The following is a 27,483-nucleotide window of genomic DNA, read 5'->3' as shown; positions in this document are numbered from 1 at the left end:
GCAACTTATCAGGCAAAACAATGCATATATTCAATGCCCTGGGCGGGCGGTGACTGCGAACAGGACTTTTTGCTCGCAGTCACCGCTCACCCTGTCAGTATTCAACTGACCCCCCTCATACGCAAATTCCCCCTCGCTCCGTTTTTTGAGCGAGGGGGAATTTGCGAATGTGCCTCCAAAAACTGCGAGAATCAAGGCCAATTACAGCGAGTTTGCTGCACTAGCCGCGGCTCTCGTAGTTTAGGGGGATCCTCGCCGTTCTGTGACTGCGAGGATTCCCCCGGAACGTTGCATAGTGCGAGCGGCCGGCGCGGGGGTTAAACTGCGAGGATCACTGGTTTTCTGTGATCCTCGCAGTTTAACCCCCTCGCCGGCCGCTCACACCGGCATTGAATACCTGCCAATCACTCTGCCTGTATAAAAATCAGCAATGTTATTTGTATATAAACAAAAAGCTGATTCTACAATAAAATCAGACCTACATTAACGTTAAAACCCTGCTTACTATATAAAGCTGCAGTAGCAACAACACACTAATATTGCAATAAAACACTGTTTGTTCTTATACTGAATGTATGAAACAGACAACCATTTAGAATATCAGTGGTGTAGCTATATTATTTTTAAGAGAAGGAAGTGGGAGAACTGTGGCATGGTGGCTGACAATGCCAGGCTCCCAGTATTGCATTGTGTACCAATTTACATTACATCAAATGAGGAGTAATTTATTTTTATTGTCAACATAAATAAAAAGGAAGTCTGTTTGTTGCAAAAAAAAAAGTGCTTATTTATATTTTAGACAAAGAACCCCCAAAATAAATTGATAATCTGTCCTTCTAATATAAATAGAAGGCTACATGGAGGAAGTTTATATTTATTTGCCTGGCTTAAATATTTCATAGTTTTAGGTCTACAGCATTTTTTATGTTGGTGCACTTAAATAAGGCTTTGTGTGTTACTTTATTTCTTCTGAGCATAAATCTCTATTATTTTTACATGTACAATAATCAGTTCAGGTGATATAACAAATACTAGACAGATGGATAGCAAAAGCACAAATTCTCCAAGGTTATTACTGAAATGATGCACTAGTTCCTGCCAAACCCACCATCCCCCTAACTTACCAGCAAACAACTACAAAAGTGCTGGGGGCAATGTTATAGTAAATAAGCATGTCCTAACACCTGTGTACCACACAACAAAAAAGTAGAGACAACAAATAACCATTAAATGCCAGACAATTTACTAAAAAAACGGTACATTTTGGGATGACAAAAAAAAGAAAACGAAAACAAAAAAATACATCCCATCATATAAAAGGCGTGGATAGCAATGTATTCATATATAACAAAGTAGTAACAGAATCATCTCTAGCAGTTATGCAGAATCTTTTCTTAGAGACATTTATGGTTAAACATCTTTGTTTTGATCATTTCTACAGCCCAGTGTAGAAATATTGGGCAGACCAGATCAGCCAACAGATGATAAACATGGTAATATTAGTATTATTATGTAAATTGGCTCTCAAACTAACAAAAAAAAAATGGTCTAGAAGCTTGCTCAAGTCAGAAGTAAAAAAAAAAAAAAAAAAAAAAAAAAAAACAATAATAATGCTCTACTGCAGGCATGTCCAAACTATGGCCCTCCAGCTGTTGTGAAACTACCAGTCCCATCATGCCTTGCACAGTTTTGCTATTAGGGAATGTTAAAACTATGGCAAGGCATGCTGGGATGTGTAGTTTCACAACAGCTGGAGGGCAATAGTTTGGACATGCCTGCTCTACTGCATATCGACGAAAACACGATAAATTAAACTTCAATTATGTAATGCTAGATTACATAATTCCTCCATTGCATCTATGTTGCCTGATATTACTGCACCAATAGATTTTATATAATAAGAATTATTTTGTACCCTGGTTGTGTTTGCACCATGATCACCCGCCACAACCAGCATTATAGGTTAATGTGCAATATCCACAGAGGGGTCATTAACATTATTTTAAATAGAAGAGCACCTTAAAAATGTAGCAAATCCTTTAGTTTTGCACTTCAATCTAAAACGGATTAGGACTTGGACAGGGAACATCTAATTATCAAGTTAGGCATGATATTTGGGAGGTGGCATTCTTAAAGAAAATTGCCTGAAAACAGCTTTAAGTGGTGTTCACCTTTTGGGACACATACCTTCTTTCTATTTGGACTGATTTCCAACTTCATCACCGCACACTTATTTAAGGTATTTAAACGCCTGTAGAAAATTAAAAGAAAAGAAAAATAAAGAAAAGATTTAAAATTGGGATGTACAAGTAATAGCAATGTTTAATTTGCACAGTGACTATTAAACAGTTCTGCTGTTAAAGTACAATGAAACAAAATTGGCCACGACAGCTGGGGAACACTGTGTACAATAAGGCGCAGAACTGCAGCAAGTGTGGCAGGTGACATCTTTACAAGCCTAGTTTTGCATATATGCATCAGTTCAGGAAAAGACAAGGAAACTGGGATTTGATGTCGTGTTCCCAGTGGAAATAGCCATTCTTCTTGTCAGAGTATTTTACATGAAAACACTGTGGCCTAACCTTAAAAATTTTAATTTTCTGAGGCTTGGCGGTGTTCCACATATGCACCAAGCTTAGAATGGGATCAATTTCAGGGCTTGGATGTGGCGGGAAATGCCATCTTCAGATCAGCATTGCCCAGTAAAAGCCTGCGGATCCAATCCGGAATCCCCCACAATGCACGTCACTCAACACATGGGCAGATAGGACTCCAGGTCCAAAACCAAGAAGTCCCATCATTGCTATACACGTATAAGCATCTAAAGGTGGAATGGGAGCATTGAAAGCAAACTGCAATGCTTGCTGCGTCCCACCCATTAAATAACTGCAGGAAATTGGCATGGGGATAGCAGAGTAGAGCAGAGTCTCCTGTGCCAACTACCGGTGTGCTCCAGTTACGGCACACTCGACACTGCGACCGGTTCTACTGGTCGCATACTGTTGCTCACACCTAAGGAAGGTGTGAGCAGAAATCAGCAATAAGTGCAGCCTGTCAGTTGGTTACTTAAAACAATTGAACAGCTCCTGGACACTTAACACGGGAGCGAAAATCCCAGAAACATTGGAATCGCTCCTTCTGCATTGGTAGAATTATTTGCACAAAGTTAAACCTAATGTCACGCTGATCTGCTGCACATAGTTCAGAATTACCCATACAGATCATGCAAACACATAAATACAGGTCTGCGACTAAGAAAAATTATGCAATTATTTTAAACATTTATTAGTCTTCATGAGGTTATTTACTTTTGAGGGGGATTGCAAAATAAATGTCCTTTCCAAAAAACTGAGGGAAAGCCAAGATAAGCAATCCCGTGTCTAAGGAAGTCTCCCTGTCCTTACAAGCAAAACTATGCTGGGAGTAGTGAAAACCTTAATACATGCTTTGTACCAATATGTAAACAGGCCCCGGCTTAAATACCTTACCTTGAATACATACTTTAGAATCAGCAATATGACTGAGTTCTTTATATCCATTTGCTTCAAATGTTTTCTTATCAATTACAGAGCTATGTTAGAAAGCCAGTGTATCTATCTTATTACAGCAGTATGTTGGATTCAATAAGTGACTTTGTTGCAACAATTTAAAGTTTATATAGTTTAACATTCAGGAGTCTAAACAAAAAAAAATAATTTGCATTTAGGAAAACCATTGGAGAGAATAGAGATGGATATAGAGAAGTATATCCAACTCAACTGAAAGTAAATGTATATCTTCCACTAACCAATGACATATAGAAGGCAACTCAGGGCCAGATGTATCAAGCTTCAAAAGTGATAAACAGCCAGCCAATCAGCTCCTGTCTGATATTTTTCAAACACAGTCTGTGACATGGCAGGAAGGAGCTGATTGGCTGGCTTTTTATCACTCTCTATTTTATCACTTTTGAAGCTTGATACATCTGGCACTTAAAAGAGGGAAAAAACGCTAATTTCCTTCCTAGATAACTCTTGTTCTATTAGTGTGTAGGGTTCCTCATAGCTAATGGACTCCCCCTTATCCTGCGTACAAATGTTACAATTTGACATTCGATTTTGACTATACAGTCAAAGTCGAATCGGGATCGCCTATACATTGTATGGAGATAGAACAGGTCTTTAAGCTTTCTATCCCGATTCGATGCGCGCTCTGGTTCAGCTGAAACCGAAAAGCCAAATAGACAGTGCAACAATGAATATATAGTGCAAATGGAATGTCGGTAGCATGAATTGTATGTAAATAGCACGTGAGATAGCAATCAAATAGCAAGGGAATCTAACCAAGTGTAATTAAGCCTATTTCTCAGTAAAATACCTTTCTCATGTAAGTAATTGAGAAAATGCACCTTTATACGGCAAACACGGAGGCTGTGGTGACTCAACACGACTTCACTTTTGAAAAACAAGTACATTTATCATAAATAAAGGGAGTGGCTTTCCTTCATATTGCAGAAACACGTGGATATGTAAGATGTGAGCCCCTATTGTGCATAAGGCACACATAACAAGCACAGACTACCCTTTCTTCCCCATTTACACATCCAAATGCTAAATCCTAAGCAAACAATTTGTGCGGTCGACTCATGTTTTTTTCCTGCCAAATATATACTTTGCAAACTATTTGAAAAATGCATTTGATATACTCAGCAGAACGAAGGCCCCCTGAATCATTTTTTAGCAGTTTAAAACAACAGGTCAAATAGGACACTGCTAATTTCTATCCAAATATTACACTGAAAATCAGAGCGAATTGAAATTTTAGCTTTTTTGCCATTTTAATTTCCTTAAGACATACCTACAGTAGATTGAATCATGGACTGTAATCCAAACCAGGGTAATGGGATCACCAGCGACTACTGACCTGTGACCATCTGATAACCTCCATACTGTTGTAAAGTTGATGAGGTCTTACAGTTAGCTAGCCTTAACTATTGAGTGTTGCACATGACATTCTTTTGAAATCTACCTTTATCTAGTTCGTTACACAATTTCCTACAAGAGGCCAAATGAAAAGAAAATCCCATAAATGTGTTTCTTTTGGAAAATCCAGGAAGCCTAATGTAGGGTACACACCAGGACGACCCGCTCACGATGCACATCGTGAGCGGGTTGTCAGTGTCTCGTCCGACCCGCTCACGGTGACGCGGGGGGGGCACGACCCGCTCACGATGTGCACTGCGAGCGGGTCCGATCCGATGGCGACCCGCACCCGGCTGTATTGTCGTCATTGAGATCCTACCTGCAGCAGGTAGGATCTCAATAATGACCGACCGACCCGCGGGACCGCGCATCGGATCGGTATCGGTCCACACCAGGACAGAAAAGGGCCCAATCACCACACAATCTATATCCAATTGGTCGGAATTGGATCTAGATTGAGGGGATCGGGCCCTAGTCGTCCTGGTGTGTACCCAGCATCACCAAATGCTTTGGAGGCGAAGGATTTTGTATTTTTGGAATATTTTTCACCATCAGGAGATATCTTGGGGACTGTAATCACATCTAAAACCCAGAATGTGTTTAGGTTTCATATACTTCATATACATACTCTGAAGGTAATGTTACACAATATTTGCAATTATCCTGTACACGGCACAAAGTTTTATACTGAAGGATTTAAAAAGGTGTCACCTCAGAAGTGCTAAAAAATGTCTGTATTTTGTATATGGGAGACAACCTGTACTACTATTATGTTACTACTGCACTCTGAAGAGGTTATTGGGTAGACACTGTGTACTTCGACTCCACCACCTGCATAGGACTGGAGGGGGATATGCAGCCATTGGGGAAATGTCGCCAACCTATCAATTATCAGACTATCAAATGCAATATTTGGGATCTTCCTTATAGTTCTGTTAGGAACTTATAGGTAGGATTGCCAAGACTTTTGGTAGGTCCGGATCCTTGGGGTAAGGAAGATGACTATCCACAGTCACTGTACACATTACTGGGCTATACGCTGCAAGAGAGGTCATAAGGACGGCATAGCAGGTAGAATGAGATCACGTCACCCCTACACTTCTGGGCAATCTGTACCCAGAAATACTCCCTCTTGGACTAGGACAAACAGGGCCATAAATAGGGGAGTGCTGTTGCACTTGCAAGGGGGTTAACAGCACCCAGTAACACAAGTGCAGAGATGCTTGAAGCGTCTCTTAGGATCCCCCATCCTATGGTGCTGCCTAAGATCATTCGATCACCAGTTTAGGCGGCTGGGCCTACACTACTGCACCATTATGGCACAAAGGACAAACCAGTGGTTCACAAACATTTTTGAATCATGGCACCCTACAGCATCATACATTTTTCAAGGCATCCTTATGCCAAATGTTTCTTTTGAGAAATTAAAAAATATATAAAAAAATTGTGAATTGTGTTTATATGTGATCTTTATGGTCAGTTATGTGGTGAGGGACAGGATTTGCTTCTGTTTGTCCACATAAGTTATGATTTGCAGCAACCATTACTGGTTTTGCCCATTACACTGACCATAAATACCGTATATACTCGAGTATAAGTCGACCCGAATATAAGCCGAGGCACCTAATTTTACAACAAAAAACTGGGAAAACTTATTGACTCAAGTGGGACCCTCACTCGAGTATAAGCCGAGGGGGGCTTTTTCAGCATAAAAAATGTTCTGAAAAAGTAGGCTTATACTCGAGTATATATGGTAATCTGAATTGGTCCTGGACCACCTACCCAAGGCATTCCTGCAGGTGTCCTGAGGCACCCCAGGGTGCCACGGCACACAGTTTGGGAACCACTGACCCACACTATTACTTGTCAATGGTGCGGTTCTAAATGGCTAAAAAAAAATACCATTTAAATTTAAAAAGATGTAAATAACCAGGGCAGAGCTACAGAACCTTGTTCCAAGTAAGCAACAAGATTGTCCCTGTCAGATCATAGCTGCCGCATATGGTAATAGGAATGTAGTATATGACGTGTGAAACCTTGCCACTATCTAGTCCTGTGCGGTTGTGCACAATTCTCTTCTCCAACTTGCACAAGGACTTTGATCTGAAGAAGAGAATCTTCAGTCTGGCTGATAAAACAGTCTAATCTCTGCAAGACTTTATTTTAATGTGTCTACAAAACTGCATAGTCGGTTGGAAAGGATAAAGCAGAGTCTGTTTTCAGAAAGATAAACTTTTACTGTTCTAAGGGAATAGTTCTTGAAATCCAAGAAAAAAACTGTCTGCTACGCATGGTGTCAGTTACAAGAAAAATCATGTCTGTCCGGCTTACGTTTCTGATGTCACATTTTATGGGTGCCCAGAACAAGACAAATGAAATATGTTCCTTTTTCTGATGAGCATAACAACAAGGGGAGTTTCTCCCACACAATAGTTTGTAGCTGTAGCATAACGCAGAGGTGAATAAAGTGATTTAGAACCCATTGATGCAGCCACGCCTTTTTACGCTCGACCATTGAAGTAGGTTTTTGCTCATTTGGCCAAATAAAAGGAGTTTGTTTGTAAACCACTGTTTACAGTGTGCCTAGGCACCATGAGGTTCTGCATGGGTTGGTGGTCCAGAACCAAATTCAATTATTTATGGTCAAAGCAAATGACAGCTACTAGCACTGGTTTTGCCAATCATAAAAACACATGGACAACCAGTAGCACAACTATACACCATTACAACGGATTTTAAGGATGACAGGCAGGGAGAATTTACTTAATTATTTATTTCCAAATATATCAATAAAAAAATAAAGATGTAAAAAAAAAACAAAAAAAACTTTACACCTAAGTAAATAAATGAAATGAATACCAATACACAATTCAAGAAGGTTTGGGAAGCACTGGGCTAAAACTCTTCGATGATCAATTCGGAAACATCAAGTTTGTGATCGTTCATTTACATTTGCAACATGGGGTGACATTTACTAATGTGGGAGTTCTATTTCACATGTGATGTTGCTATGGGCAACCAATCAGATACTATCTATTTTCTTCTAAAAGGTGCTAAATAATTCTGATTGGTTGCCCATAGCAACATCCCATGTAAAATAAAACTCCCATTTTGGTAAGTTTCCCCCATACAGTTACCTTCAAAGTGTGCTACAGGGAGTACAACTGAAGTTCTCCACAAGTCTACTTTCTGCTTCTATGTATTTTTATGCATCGGATTAGTAAACTGATATTGTAACGGTTTGCACTCCATGTCGTTCTTGTTTGAATATTGGTTTTTTTTGGAAGAAAGAACAAGCCAAATTTAGGACCCTTTGTAGAATGGGTCACTCTATTCAGGTAACCACAAGTAGCTGATGATCGTCTCTCACAGATGTATTCTCTTTTCCATGACTAATGATGAAGACCCATCTGTCTAGACTGCAGTTTATGTGTGTGTTTGTGCACCGTAAACTGATACAGGTCCTTGGCATGGTCACTAAAAGCACCCTAAGAGGTTTCACTGGAGAACACAGATACCAGATTTCCTATCCTGCATGTTCCAGTGACCAGAGAGAAATACGTACTTTGCTAGATTGTGAGAGGCATGATCATTTCAAGGTTTTATTAGGAATTCGGGAATCAGAATAGCGGGAGAAGAAAACCCAGTCCCAAATGTTTCTGGAAAGAGTTCCAGGGCTCAACATCATCTGAACATGGAATTGGTTCCCAATTCTGAGCTTCAAAAAAATAAATAAATGGAGCTTAATGGATTTTGATCCCCATTGTATTGTATGGGGGTGCTGGGCCAGATCAGGACTAAAAGCTAAGGAGACATCCATGATTACTGTTGAGTTACCTTTATAATCAATGGCCTTGTTATTTAATGGTAACAAAAGTAGGTACAAATTAAAGTTTACACCTACTTTTGCAGAATATTGGATAGCCTGAAAAAAAATATTTTAGTAACACAAAAATTAAGAAAAATGTTAATTTTTGGCACCCGATGTTTCTTTGCAGGTAATCCAATACCTCCCTGCGTTACATCCCAATACCGGGGAAGAATGTATCAGATAGACTGACATATTCAGAAAATTTTATAAATGACCGAAGGCGTATCATTGACAAAGGTCTTGGGTTTATCCCAGTCTTCTACAGAAGTAGTCCATATATGCAATATCTGTTTATATACACCAAATTTTCCACAGCGATTTACATCAGTCCCTGCCCAATTGTAGCCGAGTGCCACAAGAGAGTGCAGGCTGCACCCAGACCCTACGAAGAGAGGGGGTATACTAATACCAGCTACTCCGCAGTGACAGGAGCTGTCAAGGAGCCGGGAGTGCTGCCAGAGTCTACATGGGCATTCCCATGAGGCCACACTCCATGCAGTGATGTCAATGGAGGACATTCAAAAAGCCATGCCCTTTTTTGTCACCTGCCTTTATTGTGTGTCAGCAACCCCGGTACTGCCACTGAATCTTAAAAACTAGGGAGATAGAGAATATATATATATATATAAAAACACAAGTGAAGAATATTTCTCTATGCATGATAATCAAAATGCTGGCAGAAAATCAACAGACGCAATAACACAATCAATACTAACCTGCACAAAGCTTCAGTTGCATCTCTATCCAGAAAGTCATGGTCCCTCTTCACGGCGGAAATGTCAATAGGAAAGAGAAGATCTAGATGGAACAGATTGAAAAAGTATGAGCATACCATACTTTAATGAGTGATGCAAATTTAAAAAAAAAAAAAAAAAAATTGATGATCACTTTAAACTATTTAAACCACAAAACTCAAGTACACGCCACCAGCTTTAAGGGACATGTTAGTGTGGGGGAATTTCAGATGTCTTTTCACAACGAGTCACCTGAAAGGGTTAAAGGAACCAGATGTTTCCTGGCCTCTCCTGTAAAAGGGGAAAAAAAAACCTCCAAGATAAATGATGCCTGGTGCTATCTGAAATACCACACTGGTGCACCCGTTTCACATGCTGGAGCCTTCACATGCAGCCTTGATAAAAGTCATATGGGACAGGCTGGAAAGGTCATGGAAGCTGGGCAAAGCAGAGATAAAAGCCGGAGACGGAGAGCGAGCCAGCTGAATTTAAACCATCTGCACTGGATCAAAGCAGAATATGTTGCAGAATATCCTACTCGGAGATAAATATTTGCCTAACGTGTACACATGTTTATAGAAGCTTGCAAAACCAAAAGATAAGTGATCAATTATTTGCTGTCAGTGGGGCTATTTGGGCAATATGTCCCAGCGTAGGGAGTACGCAACCTTTGGAACGCCAGATGTTACTGAACTGCAACTTTGACACTGGTTCTTGGAGAACGATAGGACATGTCAGGAATTGCTGAAGGCTTTCCAAATAAAACAGAGAAAAATAAAAAGGGGGAGAAATAAAGGGCAACAGGAACAAAGTCACAGGGACAGTCGTATCAAGCTCCAAAAAGTTATAAAATGGAGAGTGATCAACAACCAGCTTCTAACTGCCATGTTACAGGCTAGGTTTAAAAAATGATAGGTAGGAACTGATTGGTTGGTTATCACTCTCCAATTTCTCACTTTTTCAAGCTTGATAAATCTGTCCCACAATGAGGTCTGCGTTATCTGATCAACAGTGACTGCACAGGGCATTTATACGGGTCAGGTATGATATGCCGGCGGTAGAAATACCAATGCCGGAATCTCGACCGCAGCAATGCTGACAAGGGGTGGCCGTGGATCGCCCCCTCCTGCGGGCTCGCTGTGCTCGCCACGCAGAGAGCCCGGTGCCTCGCTACGCTCGGCACACTATTTTATTCTCCCTCTATGGGTGTCATAGACACCCATAGAGGGACAAAATGCCGGCATTGCGGCGGTCGGGATTCTGGCGTCAGTATTTAGACCGCATCCCATTTATACAATGGCTTTCCAAATTCACTTGTGCTCGGTTAACCTCATCCACAGAACATAAAATTATATAAGCCAAAGAACCCAAGGGGCTGCAGAATTGTATCTCACACTGCTAACCTCACACACAAGGAGTGGCCTACTAGGGGAACCAAGGAGAGATAAAAAGCCAACCAATCAGCTTCTGTCATTTTTTAAATCACAGCCTGTAAAAGGACTATCCCAAGCAGACCGTTTAGAACGCTTTCCCTTCAGTGCTTGATGCATCTCCCACAGGGTGATGCGAGGCCTCTCCAATACAACAGCTGCAGTGGACAACAGCAACGATTGCAAATTGTTCCTTGTGGGATTTTGACTAAAAAGAATATAGGACGACTCTGCAAAGGAAAAACTAACTTTCAAATAGGTACAGAAACAATTCATAGCACAATGGAATCAAACAGTGCAGCCCAGTAGGTCTATGCTGGCTTACACAGATTTTTGCATTCTATACATGTGGTATTTACTTATCCACTTATGGATGGTGAGAAGGGTATTGATGTGGGATTCATTTTCTAGATTACTACATTTCTAACCAATGGTTTCAGCATTTATTAGATATATAGGTTAGACATGTAAGATTTCTAACCCAGCTAAAGAACAGCAAGCACTTGATAGTACACAAGTTACTCCATCCTGCTATGTATAAACTGCTGAAGTATAGTAAAAGACTTTTGCACTTTTAAGCAGGTGACATTCTTTCAAACATTTCACCTTTGAATATGCGCTTCCAAGCGCCAGGCCCCACTACTGTGCTTTCATTTCAAAGACATGGCCATTGTCTCTAGAGAAAGTGGGGTGGAGGCTTGGCTGACTGGAAAAAATATATCTTGAAACATGGAAAGAAGGGGATATATACGTTGTTACTAGAACCAAGCAGCAACATGGTATCTCCGCAGGCGATCTCTGAGGTGTGATATGTCTTTGGTGCGACAGGTTGTGTCTATTATGTGAATGGTAGTTTCAAACAACCTGCACGGTAACTGTTTAGTGTGTACACCAAATCTAGCATTTACTCACTCCATGCATGGCATCATGCCATGTGCTGCACATCAGATGGGACATGTATGGGCAGCACGGATGGTGTAATGGTTGGCATTACCGCCTCACAGTGCTGAGGTCATGGGTTCGATTCCCATGATGGCCCTAACTGTGCAGAGTTTGTATATTCTCCCCATACTTGCGTGGGTATCCTCCGGGTACTCCGGTTTCCTCCCACAATCCAAAAATATACTGGTAGGTCAATTGGCTTCCAACAAAATTAACCCAAGAATATCTGTGTGTGTGTGTGTGTGTGTGTGTACATGTGGTAGGGAATATAGATTGTAAGCTCCACTGGGGCAGGGACTGATGTGAATATTCAAATTTTCTCTGTAAAGAATATATATGTAAATATATGTGTGATAAGAAACTAATAATAATAATTATGTGATGTACAATGTGGTGCACAGTGTGTACACATGACCACACAGGGGGAAAATGTACTAAAAATGGAATGGGAGTTCTATTTCAGATTGGATGTAGCTATGGGCAATCAGATCCTTACTATTATCTTTAAGATGATGCTAAATAAAATAAAAAGTAGACTCTGATTGGCTGCCCATAGCAACATCACATGTGAAACAGAACTTCCATCTTAGTAAATCCCCCCCACCCATACGTGGGCACAATGTATTGTTACATTATATCAGTACAGCACATGACTGCTGTGCTGTCCAGGTGTGTACACAGCTTTAAAGTTACAGAGATGGAGAATCTGAATTTTATATTTCATTATTTTCAATTTCTATTTCTGCAGGACAACCTTAAGTTACAAATTATAGTTACTACCATTATTTAACAATTATTTTATTGCAGCTTAATTGATACTGTTCTAACAGACAGAAATAAATCCTGTTATCATTCCGACCTCAGCTCAATATAATAGAATGGGAGAGAGTTATTTTTAAACAAAGGAATAGCAATTGAAAAGAACTACAGTAAAAGCCTTGTCCAGGAAGTGGCCTTTTCTGACCTACATCTGTGAGCACAGCTCCCATCTCAGTTATTTTTGGCACACTAGAAGTTGTTAACCTCTTCTCAGCATGACAGGTTTCCAGGATTTACAAAGCCCATTCTTTCTTTTGGCTCAGGGAAACTCAGCTGTTCTTAAGAACCATTTCAAATAAGGTCTTATTAGATTAAAAAGTAAAAAAAAAATGAATCTGGACATCATCAGCCATTTCCGCTCGGAACCCTTCTACTAGGTCATGAAACCATTTTATGGATTAACCTGAAAGTCTCTTTCTGTAATGACTGGGAATAATTGTAGGAAGTGAGTTTTTCTTCTCCCGCAGAGACTGTACGCAGGTTCCTTAACCCCCCCCTTCTTCTATATAATTCTCCCCATAGGAGGAGGACACCACACAGACATAACAGGAACCACAGCTACAGGTAGCTTGGGTACAAGCATGCGGAATGTACAGTATGTGTGCATCTGCTTTCATACATGTATTAAAGTGCTCAGTAAACTCTATGGCAGAGGTGGGCAATAAGCGGCCCTAAAAAAATGTTGATGAACTACACAACCCAGCATGTCTTGCCTTAAGGCCCCATTAGGCCGACTTGTCCTAGGGACAAGTCGGACCCAATTTACCTGCGGGAGGCTCACATACAATTTGGCACTTGATGTGCCATTTTTTACATGGGATAAATCGCATGCGATTTATCCCATGTAAAAAAAAAAAACGGGGAGCTGCGGGGCGGTGAGGAGTAGTGGGGGCGGGCAGCGGCAGTAGTGGGGGCGGGCAGCGGCAGTGGGGGCGGGCAGCGGCAGTGGGGGCGGGCAGCGGGTGCGGTGAGCGCTGCTGACCTGGCCAGGCAGTGTACTTACACATAGCAGCAGCGGGGACGGGACGCGTAGTGGCGGCTATTAGATTTTTAAAATACTTGTCAAATGACCGGCCGCTCTCTGATTGGCCGGAGAGCTCTCAGCCAATCAGAGAGCGGCCGGTCATTTGACAAGTATTTTAAAAATCTAATAGCCGCCACTGCGCTGCCCGTCCCCGCTGCTGCTATGTGTAAGTACACTGCCCGGCCAGGTCAGTCAGCAGCACTCGCCGGTGCTCAGGGACCCGCTGCCCACCCCACTGCTCCCCCGGTGTCTGCTTGCATATGCCTGTCAGGTGGCAGGCATATATGCATACAGGGAGGTCGGACGTGATCGTATGTACAGACCGTCCGACCTCCCTGATCCGGTCCGATGCGCACGGGACCGCGCATCGGATCAGATATCACACACATACGATTTTGGGATGATTTCATCCGATTTCGGCACAAAGTGCCGAAATCGGATGAAATTGTCCCAAAATCGCATAGTGTATGGGGGCCTTTAGTTTTGCTATTTGGCTGTGCTGCAACTGACGCAAGGCATGCTGGGATGTGTAGTTCATCAACAGCTGGAGGGCCACTTAATGCCCACAATTGCTCTATGGTAACCTATAGGTGATTATATCATTCTCCAGCTGGCTCAATCATCCCCTGGTGAAACATGTGCCATCTAAAAGCCACACATGCTCATTGGATGCCAGGAACCGAAACTAGAAAATAGGAATTTGGTACTCACCGTTAATTCCCTTTCTCCGAATCCGTAGGGGACACTGAAGTCTACGCTGGGAATAGAGTGGTGTATCGGAGGAGTCGGCACTTTAAGAAACTTGAACTGTGGTATGGCTCCTCCCCCTCTATTCCCCCCTCAGACCTCAGTCTTAGTTGACCGTGCCCGAGAGGAGAAAAGAGACCAGGGAATCCCAATAGAGAGAGAGAAAGAAATTAACAAACCAAAACGAACAACCATACTACTCAGTAGGCTATCAACAACACCCAGACGCATGCATAACCAAACATAACTGCATGCGCTCAAAATAAATCCCCCCCTTTTAGGCCTGAACAGTGCCGGGAGGGTGTTCAGTGTCCCCTACGGATTCGGAGAAAGGGAATTAACGGTGAGTACCAAATTCCTATTTTCTCCTTCATCCTTGGGGACACTGAAGTCTACGCTGGGGACGTCCCAAAGCCATCCCCACGGGTGGGAAGGCACTGGGCATCCTGAAGCACCGCACGGCCGAAACTGGAGGCAGAGGCCGCAAAGGTGTCAAACCTATAAAACTTAACGAAAGTATTAGGGCCCGACCAAGTGGCCGCCCTACATAACTGTGTCAGGGAAACTCCCCTGGCAGCGGCCCAGGACGGCCCCACCGAACGGGTGGAATGGGCCGAGATCCTGACTGGCGGTGACTGTGAAGCATGAAGGTAAGCCTGCTTAATGGTGAGACAGATCCACCTGGCCAGAGTCTGTTTAGACGCTGGCCAACCTCGCTTTGCCGAAGAATAAAGGACAAAAAGTGAATCCGACCTTCTGAGATCCTTGGTCCTATTCACATACACCTGCAAGGCTCGGACCACGTTCAGCGAGGCGGAATCTCCCGTAAGAGCTGGAACCACGATTGGCTGATTTAGGTGATAAGATGAAACCACCTTAGGCAAATAATCCAACCTGGTCCGAAGCTCAGCCCTGTCCGGATGAAACACCAGGTAGGGTGACCGACATGAAAGAGCGCTAAGATCGGACACCCGGCGTGCCGATGCTAACGCGAGCAGTAACACCGTTTTCCAAGTTAACAACCGCAAATCAATAGAGTCTAAGGGTTCAAAAACACTTGACTTAAGATAATCCAAAACTAAAGAAAGATCCCAGGGTTCCTCCGGAGCCCGTACCGGGGGCTGAAGGCGGAGAACCCCGCTCAGAAACGTCTGCACCTCAGGAATGACGGCAAGACGCCTATGAAAGAAAACTGACAATGCAGACACTTGTACCTTAAGGGACCCTAGGCGCAACCCCGCCTTAAATCCGGCTTGCAGAAACTGCAACAACCTAGACAAAGAAAATACAGCCGTGGGCAAGTTACGGCACTCGCACCACGCTACATAGGCCCTCCAAATACTATAATAATGCCGTGAAGTAACCTCCTTCCTGGCTCTTATCATAGTGGGAATCACTGACTTAGGAATTCCTCGTCTGCTCAATAGTGCGGCCTCAACAGCCATGCCGTCAAACGAAGTTGCCGTAAGCCTTGGTAGGCGAACGGCCCCTGCTGTAGAAGATCGTCCCTTAGAGGTAGTTGCCAAGGATGATCCATCAGGAGCCCCTGAAGGTCGGCATACCAAGGACGACGAGGCCAATTCGGTGCCACCAGGATGACTGTGGACCTCTCCCGCTTGATTCTTCTGAGTACCATCTGAATCAAGGGCAACGGAGGGAACAGATAAATGAGGGAGTAGTTCCAACTCGCGGTCAGCGCGTCCGTCGCTACCGCCTCTGGATCCCGAGACCTGGAACAATACAGCCGCACCTTCCGATTGTTCCTGGAGGCCATCATGTCCACCTGAGGCATCCCCCATCGGTGGGCGATCTGGGCAAATACCTCCGGATGTAAGGCCCACTCCCCAGGGTGAACATCCTGGCGACTCAGATAGTCCGCCTCCCAGTTGTCCACCCCGGGAATGAAGACCGCCGACAAGGCCAGAGCATGCCGCTCTGCCCATTGCAGAATTGGACGTACCTCCTGCATGGCTCCGCGACTGCGCGTTCCGCCCTGCCGGTTCACATAAGCCACGGCCTTGTCCGACTGAATGCGAATCGCCTTCCCCCGGAGGATCCCGTCCGCATAGGACAAGGCCAGACGAATCGCGCGAAGCTCCAAGATGTTTATAGGCAGCTTCGCCTCCTGAGACGACCAACGACCCTGGAAGTGCTGCCCCAACACAACAGCTCCCCAGCCCCGAAGGCTGGCATCGGTCGTGACTATCGTCCAATCCCAGATTCCGAAACGTCGGCCCTCCAACAAATTGGCCGACAGTAGCCACCACTGGAGAGAGAGACGGCTGCAGGGCGATAACACCACCATCTTGTACATGTGCAAGTGGGAGCCCGACCACTTCCTGAGCAGGTCTAATTGAAAGGTCCTTGAATGGAAACGCCCGAACTGCAGAGCCTCGAACGAGGCTACCATCTTGCCCAGCAATCGGATACATAAATGCACCGACACTCTCCGAGGTCGAAGCACCTGCCGAACCAACTCCTGCAGGGACAACATCTTTTCCCGAGGCAGAAAAACTTTTTGAACCTCCGTGTCCAAAATCAACCCCAGGAATACAATCCTTCTTGAAGGATTCAGTTGAGATTTCTGGTAGTTGAGAATCCAGCCATGGTTCAGTAACGTCTGGCAGGTTACCTGAATCGCCTGCGTCAACAGATCCCTGGATTCGGCCTTGATCAGTAAATCGTCCAAGTAAGGAACGATTTTTACTCCCAGAGAATGAAGCAACTCTACCATCACTGCCATTACCTTGGTAAACAGACGTGGCGCCGATGAAAGGCCAAAAGGCAGAGCCCGAAACTGAAAATGGAGATCCCTTATCGCGAAGCGAAGAAACTTCTGATGTGGGACGTAAATGGGAATATGCAAATAGGCATCTTTGACATCCAAAGATGCTAAAAATTCCCCCGGCTCCAGCCCTGCAACCACAGAACGAAGAGACTCCATCTTGAATCTGTGGTACGTGATATATACGTTTAAAGCTTTTAAATTCAATATTGGTCGAACCGAACCGTCCGGTTTCGGAACCAGGAACAGGGGAGAATAAAAACCCTCTGTGCGTTGTTCGGCAGGAACCGGCATTATAACTCCTGCGGTCAACAGTTTTTGTACTGCTTGAAGAAGCAACTGACGGTTCAACTCCACGTGAGGTAAACCTATTGTAAAAAACTGGTGAGGGGGAGTACCGGAAAATTCCAGTCTGTACCCCTGCGCAATGACGGACAGAACCCACTTGTCCTTGCAAGACCCCTCCCAGGCCTGCCGGAAGTCCAACAGGCGAGCCCCTACTCTGGGATCCCCCAGGTAGGAGGGCCGGGAGTCATGCTGCGGGCTTTTCGGTTTGCTTGACGTCTGCGCGCCGAGCAGCTGGTCCTGAGGCAGTGGTTGCTCCACCAAACCCTCTGCCTCTGCCACGAGAAGCGGTAAAGGATCCTCTGGACTTACCTCTGAACTTAGGTGCCCCCCGAAAGGAGCGAAAGGCCGGCCCTTGATAAGGCTTTTTGGGAGGCGGAGTCGCGGAAGGCAGGAAAGTTGATTTGCCTCCTGTGGCCAGAGAAATCAACTTGTCTAACTCCGGCCCAAACAAGACCTCTCCCGTAAACGGAAGAGCCTCAACCGCCCTTTTAATGTCCGCCTCCGCTTGCCAGGACTTAAGCCACAAAGACCTCCTGGCCGTAATGGACTGAGCCGAAATCCTTGCCACCAGAGCCGCAGAATCCCTTGCAGCCTCTCCAATATACATTGCAGATTCCCGCATCTGTTCTGCTAACTGAATGAACTCCTCAGAAGAACCCTGATCATTCAGACCCTTTGACAAATCCTCCGCCCATTTCTCCATGGCTCTACTGACCCAGGAGATCACGAGAATGGGCCGAAGTGACACACCTGCGGTTGAAAAAATCTGCTTAAGCCCCGCCTCCAGACGCCTATCTGGCGCCTCCTTGAGGGCCACTGCCCCAGGAATGGGAAGTGCCGCTTTTTTGGAAAGCTTTGACACTGACGCGTCTGCCAACGGCGGAGTCTCCCATTTTGCCCTAGCCTCCGGAGCAAATGGGTAAGAGGCCTTAAACCGCCTAGATAACTGAAACTTTTTTTCTGGAGACCTCCAAATATCCAGAAGAGGTTTCTCCAATTCCATAGACTCTGGGAAGGTGACCACTGCCTTAGCAGACCTCCCAAAAATAGAAACCTGCGTCGGCGGCTCCTGCTCGCTAACATTGAGAGTAGATTTAATAGCCTGAATGAGAGCCTCTATACCCTGGGCCTCTTCCTGAGGAACGTCCTCTACAGGATCAATAGGATCCTCCTGAAACATATCCCCTTCCAAGGGGTCCCCCGGTTCATCCTCTGAAGTATCCCCCTGTAACAATAAAGGAACACCTCTTTTCCTCGGGGGAGGTGGAGCACTTGCGGACCCCGAAGGCACCGCAGCTGCTTGGGCCAACGCCTTCACTGATGTAATCAGTTCTCTGGCCCAGGTAGGCTCCGCAGCAGACAAGGAAGCCAATTGCACCTGCAATGACTCCCTGTCCCTGCGAGATGCAGCCATCTCTGATGCCAGAGTGGCTAACACACTGGTAACTCCCTCAGTGTTCAGAATAGGGACCTGACTCTGCCCAGCATCCCCTTTGAAGCAATCCTTACACAAGGATACACCCTTCACATGCTGCGTAAACTGTTGCTCACACTTAGTGCATACAAACAGCTTTGGAGAAGCTTTTGACTGAGACTTGGTTGTCATGCTGCACACACACACACCCCTTACACACACACAGGTGAAAGGAGGTGAAATAAGCCAGACAAAGAGAGCCCCCAACAAGGACCCCACACCAAGAGCAAAAGCACCACACTAATAGGGGGAGAGGAGCGCACCTTCCCCGAATTAGGCCCACCTGATAAACTCTCCAGCGGGGAAGTCTCACAAGAGAAAATCCCCTCCACTCACCCAGCGCAGTATTCAACAATATCCAGGCTGAAGAGGGGGAGAAAGCGTCCTGCTGTCCTGTTCCAGTGAACTGTAGAGGCACAGCCGACAAGGGAGCAGCGTGGCAGGCACCGTCTGGCGCAGAGGACTGCAGCTGGGACGCGACCACTCACTGGTCCGCCCCTTCCTCTCATCAGAGCGCGCGCTGTATACAGCGGCGCTGATTGGCTGTCTGCTCCCTGCTGGACCAGCGAATTAACCCTGGTCCAGCCGTCACCCAGCGCTATGCGCTCGCACGCCCTGCTCTCTCCGGCGGGCGACTAGGTCGCGGCCCCGTAACACAAGCCGCAGGCAGCTGTGGCGGGACCCAGACGCTGATGCGTCTGTGACCGGAGTCAGCCGCGTGCGCCGCAAGCGGTGCCGCTCTGACTCCCCGGAGAGCTATCCCACGTTGCAGGCAGCCGGCACGCGCTGGCTGCCTGTGTCAAAAAGTTCAAAACAAGTAAAACAAAAAAGGCCCCAAACGGAGCCCTTGCCCAGGGATCCGACTCCTCCGGGCACTAAACTAAGACTGAGGTCTGAGGGGGGAATAGAGGGGGAGGAGCCATACCACAGTTCAAGTTTCTTAAAGTGCCGACTCCTCCGATACACCACTCTATTCCCAGCGTAGACTTCAGTGTCCCCAAGGATGAAGGAGAAAGCAACATAATATTAAACTACCACAGTTTGCAGCTCCGCCCCAGGACGGGTTTTTATCAGTCAGTCACTTAGTAAGATCATTTTAGCAAAATGTGCTTGAGAATATGTTATTTTCACTAATGAATATTAGTGAAAATAAAATATTCTCAAGCACATTTTTCATTTTAGCACCAGACACCTTTCAAAACCTGTGCAGTTCCTCTTTCCTGCCTGGGGTGTTGCTCTCTGCTTTGGGGAATCTCACACACTCTGATCTGTATCTCAGCACAGAGGTACAGGCCAGAGTGTGCTAGAAGCCCCAGAGCAGGGAGCAACACCCCAGACAGGAAAAAGGAACTACATGGGTTATGTGAAGTGGTGCTTTAATGAAAACTATTCTCACATTGTGAATCCGCATAAAAAATGTGAATTGTAATAAACAGGCAAAAGCTAGTCACATCCCTGACCTCTATCAAGTTTGCTGTAGGCAACAGCAACAGGAGAGCACAAACCATTAAATGGGGCCGATTAAATACGGTTCACAGTGACAAGCGCTAGGAGAGAGCTCCCAGAGCGATTCTAATCAGCGTGCTTCTAAGCTGGAGAATGCTGGTACTCACAGGTGTGTAGTCGGGAGTATCGGCATTTACCGACTTAATTGACCCGCAAAAGATGCTGTTTGTGCCGTGCTATAGCTTAAAACAGCACCACAGCCCTAGTTTTGGCAGATTTCTGCTTGCACCTCAGGACGGGTGCGAGCAGAAATGCACTAGTCTGAGTTAGCTCAGTGCTGATTAGACAAGCTGCGGGAGCTCCAATGCTATTCACCGTGTACCATATTGAATCAACCCCTTTGCGTTACATATTGTAATGTTGGCCAACAGAGAAAAGGTGTTCAATTTGAATACATGCAATAAGGAAAATAAACCAAACATATTTTAATAAGAAATATGTAAATAAAAAAAAATCCCTGTCAACTCATTCATTCCTTACTGTTAACTAGGTTTATTTGTAGCTGTGTAATTATAAACAGGATGGGAACCTTAACCTTAGCAGGGCCACATATACAAACATTATTAAAAGTACTATATATTATCAAATGTATGCAATAAAAGCATCCTGTCCAGAACAGACAGCGAGAATCAGAAAGTGAGAGATTTTGGACGAAATCTCGTTTTTTTTTTTTTAAAGCAGCAATCATTTACACTGCAAGTTTGATTTTGAAGTGTAAATGATTGCCGCTTTAAAAAACTGTAGACTTCTTACCCAATCTCTCACCCTATTGCATTTCCCCCCATACATCACAGTGACAGTCATACTGTACAGAGCGGTCCCAAGGAGCACTTACCTTCATATAGCTGTGCATATTGTGGAAACCCCGCAGCACGCAACCAATCACATGCTTCCTTTGCCTCTATTTCTACAAAGAGAATAAAAGACAGAGAGCCCGCTGTCAGTGATTTGCAGAATTACGAATTCTTTACCACAATGCTGATCTCTGTGGACATACTATTAAAATGTACATTTACTACAAGAGGTACATGGCTTTGCCCATTGTTATTCAAAACCGTTTTCTCTTCTTAACATGGAGGATTACTTTTACTTCCTCTTGTTTGTTACTTAAATCACATTTAATATGGGTGCCCTTTATAGACCTTTCAACTAGGCTGTCCAATAAATACTTAAAAGGATGAAAACAGACGTCATTGAGGCGACGGTAAAACACCCATATTAATTGAAAAAAAAATCTTGTTATCTTTTCACATACCTAGTAGGTGTTCGTAAGTATCTATATTAGAAGCTTAAGAGACAAAAACAACAGTACATAATATATCACTGAGGCACTCTTCTTGTTATGACACGCTGATTGTTGTGACATTAGCAGAGCAATAAGCCGGAGCGCCAAAACAAACGAAGCACGAACAACAAAACAAGCCAGAGCAGTGCGATTTTTGATCTATTGAACTACATGGAGGATGTGCAGAGGAGTCTATATAGAGGATAAGAGCCGGCCCCTAGGCATAGGCTTCTTTGCGTTCGCTCCCCTGTCGGAGCACCGGCAGTCGGGATCCCAACGTCGGGATCTCCACTGTTGGAGCCCCATACCGCACACTTGTAGAGGATGTGCCGTTTCTCCGAACATGGCAACAGTGGACACAATCACAAACGACACATTGAAAAATAATTAAAACATAACATCTACCAATCACAAACCTACTATAAAAGTGCATTCACAGCAGTAAAATGCTTTTTTATAGCCAGAGACTAATGATCAAAAAATTGCACTGTGTCACCGCCTAAAGTGTGGAGGCGGCAGAAAAGCAGAGAAGAAAGAGCAGGACCCCGAGCAGGGTGCAGCTTGCGGACTGTGTAAAAGGCACTCTATTAAGTGAAATGAACACTGACTCTTTCACATTTTGCTTAATCAAGCAAACAGGTGGTGAGCAATCAAATTCTCAATGTTTATCCAGCCTTGACTACATTCAGCCTTCTTGATGGGCCAGAACAAAAAGGCTTAATTAGACACAATTGACTAGACAATTTTACCACCTACTTGGTTAGGATACTATTGCTACCCAGCATATACTTGTGACACTTCATAAATTTCTACACAATCACGTTGAGCGCTTAAAAAAAAAAGCCTATAACATTTGACCCCCTCAATTTTAAACACTTAAAATATTTAATAATGGGCAGGTCAAGGTCAGCCGCCATGTTCACAGAATCCTACAAAAGATCCAACCGGGAATGCTGACATTCTAAACCCTGGAGCTCTAATTAGTGAAATAGATTTCGTGAGTTTAGAAAGTGTTGTCGTACAATTGTCATAATCCCAGCGGTAGGGTCTCGGCTCTGTAGCCACGTTGATCAAGTCATTAGAGGAAGAAGGAAGATGAGGAAGGGGTCTGACTGACAGACAAGTATTTACATAACTGGACGTCTGCAGTGTACGTCTGTCTGCCTTAGGATAGAGAAAAACATGGAAAGCGGCACGTAGACAGAGGCATTAGCACAGCTATTGAAGACTGAACTATTCATTTTACTAATGTCATTGAAAAGAGCAGGCTTTTGGATTTTAATTTAGGCAATTTGCAGCAATACATGAAAAGGCCCCTTGAAAAGAAAAAGTTAAAATAAAAAAAAAAAAAAAAGAAGAAGTGTATAGAAAATATTGTATGGATTGCAGCCAACCCTCACAAAAGAGGAGCTGATAAAGGATAAAGCCTCTCTGGTTACAACATCCTAGCAAATAGGAAATAGCTGACATATATGCACCAGCTCGTATCAGACAGCTCTGTGTCCCAACTGCTAAAGCCAATCACTTAACACGGAGCATAGAACAAGTTATGATATGCAAGTCGGTCAGACTCAAGGGGAGTCATGGCTTAAGATAACACCGGGGCCCCTACATGAAAAATGTATCTTATAAAAGGGCTATTTATTTTATTTTACTGGAAATGTAAAATGCAGAGAAAGAATGAGGTGTCTCAATAGAATTGTAATCACAATATATCGTTGTCACAGGTTCGAATTTAACGGACACAACCCCCTGTTTTGGAGCGAGGATTGCACAATATCACATATCTAATCAAATACAAGTACACCTTCTGTTACCTACACAAGACTTAATCCAGCACACTCTGAACGGATATGCTCAGCGCACACATTGAAGATGCAAACTTGCACTGGTGTTACTAAAAGAAGCCTGGAGGCATGGATTCTGCATTAGATGAGTGGAAACCTAAATTAAATAGAAGCTCCCAAAGTCCATCCTTCCAGACCAGGTGTTCAGGTAATCCATGCATGAGCACAGGTGACTTCATTAGTACCTCAGTCAATTCGGAGTTTGGGAATCTCTGATCTAATGTTCTTGAACAGTTGTACGTTTTTCTATGCAGGAAGTGCAAATTCTAATGCCGGGTACACACTGACCGATTTATCGTCTGTTCAACTGAACAACTGATACTGTATATTGTAGGCACATTGGCAAGTGTGTACCCCCGATATTTAGGGTTACCACCTCATCCCTTTAATTCTGGACACCTGTTAGTTACACAGGTTCTGTGGCTGGCTGACTTCAAGACTCCATTTCACCTGGTTTTAAACTGCCACAGAACCTGTGTAATTAATAGGTGTCCGGAATTAAAGGGATGAGATGGTAACCCTACCGATATGTCTGTGTAGGACATATTGCATGGGCCCTGCAGACAGCCAATGAGATATATTGGTGCATTGTGCTGTGTGTACAGGAGGTCTACAGACTGCCTGTACTCTTGCTGCAGAGGTTGCCAGTGACGGACAGCACAATTGGGCAGTCACCTGTAAATGCCTGCCCAGGCGTGAGGTCAGGCACAACACATCAGCTGACAATTGGTTGCGTGCATGCACTTACAGATTGTCAGATAGGCTAGCAACCAATCAGTTGTTATTGACAGGATAGTACTGGTTGTTAGGGGAAACTTTGCCACTCTTTAGAGGGTTTACTACCTTTGCTCATCTGTAGAGACTGAGGGCATGTTATTTAGATAGTTTACCATCATCCGTACAACAATGGTCGTCTACTCCACTTTAACCAAAGCTCTTCTCAAAACCTTTTTTTTTATTCCAAATTGCTTTATTAATAATTGTAGACTGTAGATAAGATCTTATTGTTGTGCTAGGAATTCTGGAAGATGCAGTATATAGCATGCAGCAGGAAACCTCTCCTGTAATGCTGTATTGTAATAAGCATGCAAAAGGCACAGGAGGGGGAAGGAAACAGGAAATTTTTATTGGACGCAGCCTTGTTTGTTAACTTGGTTCACAAAGCTGGGCTTGCGCGTTTAAATGAAGGTTAGCAGAGCTCTTTTGTATACAGAGCTGGGAACTATTAGGATATATTAACACACTTCCTGGGACTTTAGAACAACATCCTTCAGTGTAGATATTAATGATGGTAGCAAGTGAACCAAATTTACAATGGAAAAAAAGCGAACCAATAAGTTATACAAGTTGTGTATCATCAAGCCTCAATCACATCATCCGGTCACCAAAAGTGAGATTATTTTTTTTTTTACTTAAAATATTTAGTAACATTAGAGGACCATGACTATTTAATAGACAAAAAAAAAAAGTAGCAATAGGCATCACACTTCCAAGTGGTAAGTAGCGGTTAAAAGTCTCTTTGACTAGGTCAGGGTTACTAAGTGCAAACAGTTGGAATAGATGTCCTTGCAACATAGAGCTCAGACATCCTGCTGGCCATCCTGGCTCCTAGGAACAGCAGGGGAGATTTGCTTATCAGCACCCCTGGCTCTGAGGGATGCAGGCAGTGCCAGCTGCTGGGAGGATGTAGCGATGCACTGCTAATCATCAGTCAGTCTCACCACCAGGTTATTATCACTGCAAACTACACCAAGCTCTCATATAGCATGGGATCCACTCTATGCAGGCTTGCCACAACATGGGACATGGGCAGTTAGGCATTTTAGGAACCAATCAGAACACTCATGCAGGGACTGGAGTCTTGAATTGGTTCATTTTAGCAATGTTTTGGAAGACTGTAGAGTGATTGTGAAGCCCCTGTGCCTTGTTGTGTGTTGTTCGAATCCGCTTTGAAGGAAATAAATTCTGTTTCTCTGGTCCGAACGCTGGCTGCAAAAACATAAGGCCTTTACTCAAATCATGCAAGGCAGTATGGACCCCATTTACCAAGATTCCTTTGATTTTGCACTGACAAATCTATCGCACTCCTGGATGCACACATACATTCTGACTGGAGAATCTCTGCCATCTGTGCCGAGAATGATGGAATTGTGGAAAAATCAGAAGCTGCACAACATGTGTCATTGTCGCAGCTTTAGATACACCCTTTTGTCACGTAAACTTGTTTCCATTTAATTTCCTGTAAATCTTCATTGCTTTGCACCGAGGGAACAAAGTAAAAAAAAAAAAAACCTATCTGGATAAACTACAAAGACACTGTGCTAGGACTGTCTGCAATGAGGGGTAATCAGTAACAGAACAGTAGAGAATGGGATTCTACAAGTTTACAGCCAGTGTACACACACACACACACACACACACAAAAAAAGGCCAAAAATAAATAAAATGAAACAGTATTGAGTCAGATCATTATTAATTCCCTATAAAGTAGACTTGTGCTTTTTTCCATATCCACCTGAGCTGGCACAGGGTGGCCAACTCTTCCAGACCCCCCTGAAAAGCATCCCAGTGGCAGAATACAATTCCCCTTGTGCATGCCTCGTATTGCTGATAATTGTAGCCAACATGCTACAAATGCCAATGTTATTCTCTGCCATTTCCTCTCCATTTCCTTCTGCTCCTTTGTACTTGAGCATACTTATGATGAGATTAGAGATTTCAATAAAGGATCTTTTGTATGCTTTTGAGGCTCAGATGTGCAGAGCCAACTCGTAGAAGAGGAAGTCGCACTCTAATAACACGATCCCTAGAAGGAGATGGCATGCAAGCCCTTTCACAGAAACGTGATGACAGTAGAAGAATGACTTCATTTGCATCACTGACTGCAGCTTTGTAAGCAAGGCTGACATTTTCAAAAGCTACGCAAGCATGTAAAGCTTTCTAGCAAGACTGTGCGTGTACAGTTGAAAGTGTACAACCCCCCCCCCTGCAATGTGGTACAGAGCTTGCATACCACTGAGGAACAGCTACCTCAATACTACCGCTCTACAATGGGCAGCCTTTGGTGAGTGCTCCAGAAAATTCCCAAAATTCTTGTGTCAGGACATAATTTTAGGTTTTAAAAAGGCAGGAACTGTACAACACTATGTACTTCTGCGATGTTCTCCTTTCTAGGGGCATTTTCATGATTTTTTTGCCAATTTTTTTTTACCAGTTTTCATGCAAAAACCACACAGGGGGTGAGATTTAATAGGATGACAGATTCAGAAAGTGAGAGATTTGGTTAGAAATCTCCAGGTTTTTTTTTAAAGTGGCAATCATTTACACTCTAAAATCAAACTGGTTTTGCAGTGTAAATGATTGCCGCTTTAAAAAAAAAAAATGGAAATTTTTTACCAAATCTCTCACTTTCTGAATCTCTTATCCCAGTGGTTCCCAAACTTTTTGAATCGTGGCACCCTAAAGTATCAGAATATTTTTCACGGCACCCCTAGGCCAAAAGTTGGTTACTAATTTCAGGAAAAATATTAAATTAGTTGTGATTTAAATGTTTTCCATAGGTCCACTTATGTGGTGAGAAACATGATTCACTTCTGTTTACCCACATATTCTTAATTGGAAGCCACAAGCACTGATTTTGCCGATTTCATTGCCCATAAATAACTTGAATTGGTTCTGGACCACCAACCTGAGGCACCCCTACAAGTGCT

General features: G+C 43.9%; 1 protein-coding gene and 1 long non-coding RNA gene across 6 annotated transcripts in view; both read right to left on the bottom strand.

The window, feature by feature from the left end:
- Positions 1 to 27,483, bottom strand: part of LOC146026234 (uncharacterized) — a 484,129-nt gene that overhangs the window by 63,439 nt on the left and 393,207 nt on the right. The gene's annotated exons all lie outside the window — the stretch shown is intronic.
- DLC1 (DLC1 Rho GTPase activating protein) overlaps positions 1 to 27,483 on the bottom strand; it is a 377,085-nt gene that overhangs the window by 14,354 nt on the left and 335,248 nt on the right. For 4 of the 5 annotated variants that reach the window (XM_083170037.1, XM_083170028.1, XM_083170047.1 and 1 more), the window contains 3 exons: positions 21,477 to 21,548; positions 9,549 to 9,630; positions 2,188 to 2,251 (listed from right to left, as the gene is read on the bottom strand). In XM_083170037.1, coding sequence (XP_083026163.1) covers positions 2,188 to 2,251; positions 9,549 to 9,630; positions 21,477 to 21,548 — 218 coding nt within the window. Of the gene's footprint in view, positions 1 to 2,187; positions 2,252 to 9,548; positions 9,631 to 9,818; positions 10,125 to 21,476; positions 21,549 to 27,483 lie in introns of those variants that run through there. The other variant, XM_083170064.1, reaches the window with a different exon arrangement.

This window comes from Crinia signifera, chromosome 1 (genome assembly GCF_055691185.1).
Source record: "Crinia signifera chromosome 1, ASM5569118v1, whole genome shotgun sequence".
NCBI classification, from domain to species: Eukaryota; Metazoa; Chordata; class Amphibia; order Anura; family Myobatrachidae; genus Crinia; species Crinia signifera.
The sequence above is the reverse complement of the archived record's forward strand: the minus strand, read 5'-3'. Positions and strand labels throughout refer to the sequence as shown.